The sequence below is a fragment of the Phaethon lepturus genome, unplaced genomic scaffold, assembly GCF_000687285.1.
Source record: "Phaethon lepturus isolate BGI_N335 unplaced genomic scaffold, ASM68728v1 scaffold41517, whole genome shotgun sequence".
NCBI classification, from domain to species: Eukaryota; Metazoa; Chordata; class Aves; order Phaethontiformes; family Phaethontidae; genus Phaethon; species Phaethon lepturus.
In genome coordinates, this window is record NW_010554778.1 from 4,516 (window position 1) to 11,079 (window position 6,564).

At 43.0% G+C, this 6,564-nt stretch overlaps 2 protein-coding genes across 2 annotated transcripts in view; one reads left to right on the plus strand and one right to left on the minus strand.

Moving 5' to 3' along the window:
- Window positions 1–3,126: 3,126 nt before the first annotated feature.
- TRAPPC3L (trafficking protein particle complex 3-like) overlaps window positions 3,127–6,564 on the minus strand; it is a 19,399-nt gene continuing 15,961 nt past the window's right edge. Inside the window, exons 4-5 of the mRNA XM_010291953.1 lie at window positions 4,386–4,571; window positions 3,127–3,351 (exon numbers count right to left, since the gene is read on the minus strand). Coding sequence (XP_010290255.1) covers window positions 3,232–3,351; window positions 4,386–4,571 — 306 coding nt within the window. The 3' untranslated portion in view covers window positions 3,127–3,231. The remainder of the gene's footprint in view (window positions 3,352–4,385; window positions 4,572–6,564) is intronic.
- The window catches only part of FAM26E (family with sequence similarity 26, member E), a 3,941-nt gene continuing 2,607 nt past the window's right edge, over window positions 5,231–6,564 (plus strand). The window contains exon 1 of the mRNA XM_010291952.1: window positions 5,231–5,865. Coding sequence (XP_010290254.1) covers window positions 5,326–5,865 — 540 coding nt within the window. The 5' untranslated portion in view covers window positions 5,231–5,325. The remainder of the gene's footprint in view (window positions 5,866–6,564) is intronic.

Consider the following 6,564-nt stretch of genomic DNA (forward strand, 5'->3'; position numbering starts at 1 on the left):
AATAGGCATTTGAATGCTGCAGGGAAAACACACCAACATTAAACTTCCTGTTTATATTCCCTTTATATTTTTTCTGAAAAATACATCATTATTATGGGTTTTTTTAATATATAATATTAAATTTAGGGCTGTGGTCCTAGCATCAGTACCTAAGCTACACCTGGATATCTCTGCCAAATATGCTATTTAACTTGACCAGAAAGGAATCTAAATGCAAATTAGCATGTCTTGAGAGGTTAGGCTTATGCATAACATGGCAGTATAGCTGAAGCTTATATTAACAAACATTTACAGCATAGCTACGTTCTTGCTCAGCGCTCTTTTCCTTCCAAGAAACTTGATGATAACAGAGTACCAAGTGTCCAGTTTCTTACCAACTCCAGTTTCTGTGCCTCCAGAAAACATGGTTCAGTTAAAAATGTTCCATTTTACATCTCATATTAAAGAGTTCATTTGTTCATTGATGTCTAGAGAAAAATAAGTCTACTCTGGAATGTCATAAATGGGAAGGAATCAGTGTCCTGGCCCCACTGTGATCAGTGCCAAAACGCTTCTTGACACAGTGGGGCCAGGCTTCACCTTAGCGATATAAATAAAAATAAAATAAAATAAAATAAAATAAAATACTTCAGGGTAGACTGAAAGTCTCCAGGAACACGCCATGCCTTATTTCATTTGCTGATGGGAAGCTGCAGTGAAGACACCCTCAGAATTCCTGTTAATCCTCTCAGTTGCATCTGGGTGGGCTTTTGCCACTTCCCACTCACGGTCACGACTGCCAGGGTCTTATTACAAAAGCTGCCTCGGCTTTCCAGGGAAGACACGGAGCCAGCACTTCTAATTAAAATCAATGAGCAAAGGCTCTAAATGGGACTGCAATACATATCTTCAAGTTTGTAGGCACTGATGGCGGTCTATTTTCCACAGATGAAGTGACTTTTGGGGGAAGGAAAAAATTTGTATCTATGTATAAGGATAGAAGCAGATATTTATATATTGGTTTTGTATGCAGTCATGTTTGAACTTTGATTTTTCCTCAGCTTTATGTAACACTCATATCTTCTGTACGTAATTACATTTATAACAAAAGAAATTTCAAAGAGAAGCTTCAGCACACTTGTGAGTGCTCCGTTAGCCACCTTCAAAAGAAGGGCCTACACTAAAATGAAATACTGAACAACACTTCTGTGAATATGCTACCAAGCCAGACAAGCAAAACACTGTATGTGCATAGGGTAGTTTATGTTAGCAACTAACAGTAACATCGTGTGGGACAGTATTTTTTCAGTTGTTTATTACCGCTTTTCTACCTAGTATTTATTTACTCCATCTTTAGAATACAATGGGCAAAGTGATCCAGTGTAGGAAGAAAATAAAAAAAACACAGACAGCGTAACAGCTGAGCCGAGAGGAGTGATTGCTGCACAACCAGACGCAGAAGCGTGTTACGACACGAGTGTGAACCAGCACGCAGTCTAAGTCCGGCAGTCTCATGTCGCCTCTTGCCTCCATCTCAAGTCTGTGCTGCCTTGACTGGCTCAGGCGTTTTCATGTCTTCGTTTGCACGGTGGAAACTTATCCTTCAAAACTTACCATGTCCAAGTAGAAGTAAAGATTTCCTCAGGCTGTTTATTCTGAAATATTGAAACCTAAAGAAACAGCTTTGATGTCCTACATGGAGCATCACTGCAAATGTTCGCTGTTGAGGGAAGGGAAGGAAGCCTTGGCCACAGCAAAGCCAGTGTGGCAAGACTGAAAAGGCCCCAGAACGACACTAATAGTCCTTGCTTTAAAAATATCGTCACATCCAGCCCTGACTTTGCTAGCTAATGCCTGCAGGTAGAAATTCTTTAACAGGTTGAGCTGTAACACTACGCCACCACTGTACATCACTGTTAAGACAAAGGAAGACAGAAGGATTATTGTGAGGATTGTACAGCTCTGGTGGGAGTGAACCCTGCTGTCCCCAAGGTACGAGGTGTCCCTCACTTGGCAGGATTAAGAGGTAAACAGACTGAGGGAAAAATAGGAGATGTGGGTACAAATCACAGTGATAGTATCAGAGATAAATCTGGGCTTCACTGAGATGAATTGAGGATCTGTATTTTGATTTAAAACAAGGGCTTTGGTGAGAAGAAGGTTAGCTGGGCTTGTGGGTAGGGTACTGTGCTAGGACTTGGGACCTGGGTTTTTGTCCAACCTTTACCCAGATATCTTGCATTACACTGGACAACATTAAACCTTTTCTGTAACTAACTGAGGTCTCTGTGAGGCTGCTACTTCTCTACTTCAAAGTCATGTTGTGGTAACAGAAGTCCATTGCCAAGTGGCAGATGTTCAATGGCCAATGATGAAGGTCAGAAAAGAACAGACACAACGACCAGCTTGCGTAGCAATCTCTGAATTTTTATTCAAGCTTCCTTAGGTGAAGTACAGATCCACAAGTGCCTATACATTAAATAAACCATGCTTTGTTCAGTTTGGTCATAAGATCAGTGCTCTTGAAGAGAGAAGAGTGACATGAAAAGGCCCATAGCTTGAAGCGACACATGCATTGCTGCAGTCATCAGAGTGCTGCAGCCTGGCGTATGCACGGACTGAACAGGCATGCCAGCAAAACTGCATCTGGGGCCCGAAAGAGCCGTAGGCAGCCGGCTCCTGCCATCAGTGAAGCCGCATCCCTCCCTGGTTGCAAAGGGAGCAGGATGTCCAGTGTGGAGGACAAGGACTGGCAAACCACTACACATCCGAACAGGCACATGGCAGCGAGACACTGCATACAGCAGCCACGGTGAATTAATTAATTATTCCTAACCACAACCATTCACAGCCAGGGAGACAGAGTGCCTCTCAGCAGCCACGCTTCTAAACATTACCAGCAAACAAAATGGGAAAAGGCCGTCATGTTTAGCTGAAAACAGCTGGTGTCCGAATGACTATCTTACATCCAGAGTGCACTAAATAATGAAATAAAACCTCCGTTGAGCTCAAGAGCATGGTTAGTGCGAAGGAAGGGCAGGCCGTTCTGATCTTTTATACTGATATCCGTGTCATGACAATTAACGCTGCTGTCCCCTGCTCTGCCCCTCCTGTCTGCTGCCCGGCTCTCTTCACATCTCAAAGGTATGACTGGTGCAGCTGGCCCAGGGAAGCCATCTTTACCCTGCATGTCTTCTTCAGAAACAAAAGGTGCAAAATATCGCTCAGCAAGGGTTTCCTCCAATACTCCTTTCATTTATTTCTTTTGTGCTTTCTGTCTTCAGCCTTCCTTAGAAACGTAATTCCTATTTCTGTCACAGCATCACCCTTCAGCCTGTCCCGGAGGAAGGTAACTTCTGCTGCTAAGTGAACCTAGAAAGAATCAGGTCGTATCAGTTAAGCAAAGAAATGCCCAGTTTTCCCCAGTATAACAAGCTTTTCCTCCCTCTCTTACCACAAGGGGACCCCCTTTCTCAGGTCTCATAAGAAACAGATTTCTAGATTGTTTTAAAATATCTTTCCCAACAAAGTTCACAAAAAGGAAGTTTATATACACTGCAATTTGTGTAATACATTACCCTTCATTCCAGTGCTTTGTTTTCTTCCAAGAACCTAAACTGTGTGCTTGATGATTCTGTGATCACAAAATTTCCTGGTCAGGTGCTAACACTTGTAATAATAATTAGTCTTATATTAGATACTATAATTCTGAGACTGATGTACATACATAATACTTGTACAGCTTTTGTTTTCTTGAAACATAAAATATATGACAAATTGGATACTGAGAGAAACATAAAGCAGCCCAAAAGTTATCTTCCAGAAAATACCACAGACGCTGTACAACTCAGTGACTTTCAAATTGTGCCCTTTGTTTATTCCTTCGAAAAAGTCTTAACTTTATAAACAAAATCTGGAATCCCATGTGATACACTTCCGATGCTTTGGTTTTAACATTATACACATCCACGTTTTGTTCCGCCTTTCAGCAGGCGCTGCGGTAACCTGAGAATATTATTTATCTTCACGTCTTTGGAAAGAATCAAGGATGGCTCTTACGGTTACACTTATGCAGGAAAGTAAGACAGGCTCAAGGAGCCACGGGGGAGTCCAGCATGCCCCGCTGGCTTTCCGCATTCCGTGCTGGACGGCTGCCCCGTCCCGCCTGGCTTTTGCACCTGAGTGAGCCACCGAAGAGCCAAGCAGGGACAGCGTGGAGGTGAACCAACCTCTGTGCTTCACTACCTCAGGATCCAGGAGCAGTGTGGCCCTCTTTGTATTTATAGACATTTAGTCTGAGAGAGAGATTCAACGTCACTTAATTTCCTTCATTTATCTGAGCAAGTGGGCTTGCCTTCCTCTGCGTATTAACAAAGAATGGAGACAACAGACGTGCACTTCCTTACCATTTCCAAGGCACCTCGAATCACCCCGCAGAGGAGGTTACAGTAGCAAAGTGATGCTCGTTCTGCTGGCAGCTCCTCCACAAAGTCCACTAGCGGGTTTTTGTCCAGGATTAAGGAGAATTCATTTCCTGCGGCACTACTGCAGCTCACCCTAGGGGTGACCCCAAGGTACATCTTGAAAGCAACCTGCAAAAGGATGAAACTCTGCTCCTTGAATCTGTCATGTGCAAACCAGAGGGGAAACTTTAGGATGCAGCATCCTGTAGGCCAGATTTACCCCAGGAAAGTAGGGGGAAGGGCCAGACAGGCTGGAAATCAAACTAGATTTGTCTCTTCTGTGACCAGTTTGAGCCAGAGATGCAAATCTGAAGCTATGTGATAGTCCAGGGAAGTAGAGCAGAAGGCTGCTTATTTTGTCTTTGATGTTCCTACATTCACAACCCCCATACAAAGTGGTTTTACTGTTATCACCCATCTGCTTTCAGTCAAGTCACACGCCCCTGGGACCATTAACGTCTATATTAGGTCCTTCACTACATTGCTGGCAACTTTGATAATCACAGCTCAAGAACTCCTGCAACTGGTGAGTGTGTGTTTTCACTCTGATCTCCATCTGCAGTCAGAAAAAAACAACCACCCACCAAGACGACGACTGCCAAGACTGCAAACTTACTTGATTATACAGAGCATTGCTTGCTTTCCTTCCACTACTGATGAACGTTACTGTAAATGTGCAACATCTGCTCTGCTAATGGAGGGGTCCCCTGTGAGCGTGTTTCTCCAGACAGTGACATCACGGCATTATCTAGACAGCGCATACGCAGGCAGGCTAGCGGCAGGCTGTTCTTCCTCCGGAGAGCTCGCCCCTGCTACACCACTACAGACTGCACGACCAAAGATAAAAGTGTCTTGATTTTTACCTCTTTAGTGAGCATCAAACATGGATGGTTTCCAAACAATCCTGAAATTCTTTATGAACCGGAAGACCGCTATAGGTTACAGTTTTATGGCGCTGCTGACAATGGGAGGTGAACGTGTGTTTTCTCTTGTTGCTTTCAGATGCCCCTGCAGCAACGAAAACTTCAGGTACGGTTTGGTATTTCTCTTCTCCCCAGCTTTTGTTTTGCTAGTTATTGGATATTTTTTGAACAGCAAGACCTGGAAACTCTTTACAGGCTGCTGGGTGAATCCCAGAAAAATATTCCCCAGAGGGAATATCTGCCATTTCTTTTACATCTTCGGACAAATCACTTTAAATGCTCTGGTAGCCCCAGTGATGTGGCTTTCTGTGGCTTTGCTCAACGGGACTTTTTACGAATGTGCCATGAGTGGCTTGAAAAATCCTGCCTACTTACATGCAGTTTGCCACAGCAAATCTGCAAAGTGCTTTGAAGAGCTACACAAGGTAGCCTGTGACAAAAGCTCCATGCCCTTTTCAGAGAGCGACGAACTGAAACGAACGCTTCAAGCACAGTCCCAGGTAAGAAAAATAAATAAAGAGCATTATGCAGTTTGTACTGCTGCTGTGATTGATCTGTGGGAGATCCTGATGTCAGATGCTAAGACAAAACCGTTGGTTTCATCTAAACAAAGTTTTGGCATGATGCAGCCTTGGACAATACAATCAATCCATCTTTTAGTTCTGTTTGAGCTATGCCATACGTCCTGGGGGCCCCACTGACAGAAGGATCAAAAAGACCAGATAACTTAAAGCTTTCTTCCTGAATGAAGATTGCTCTAAAGAGAAAAACTACTGGATTGTTTAGGAGGCTGAATTAACAGATGTCACCCTATTAAAGGGGTCTGTCCTATTAAAAAATCCATACCACACTCTCCTATTTTATACCATCATGAAAACTATAATGAAATTTTAGGTCACTAACATTAGAAAAATGCTGGAAACTAAGATTTGTGACTGCTTACACAATATGTTTCTGTTTGTGTTCTTCATGTTCATGATGCCAGATGAGAGCATGTTTATTTCCTGCTTGGAGGAAGGAAGAAACCCTAAAATAAAACAAGCAGAACATGCAAAACTGAGATTGTATTACATTTTACTATATTCGTGTGATACAGTTCTGCTCACTGCCTTGTAACGTAAATAAATTCAGAGACAAATAATCAAAACAAAGGGGGGAAGAAAGCTAAAGAAAATGATGGAAAGATGATTGTCAGCAGG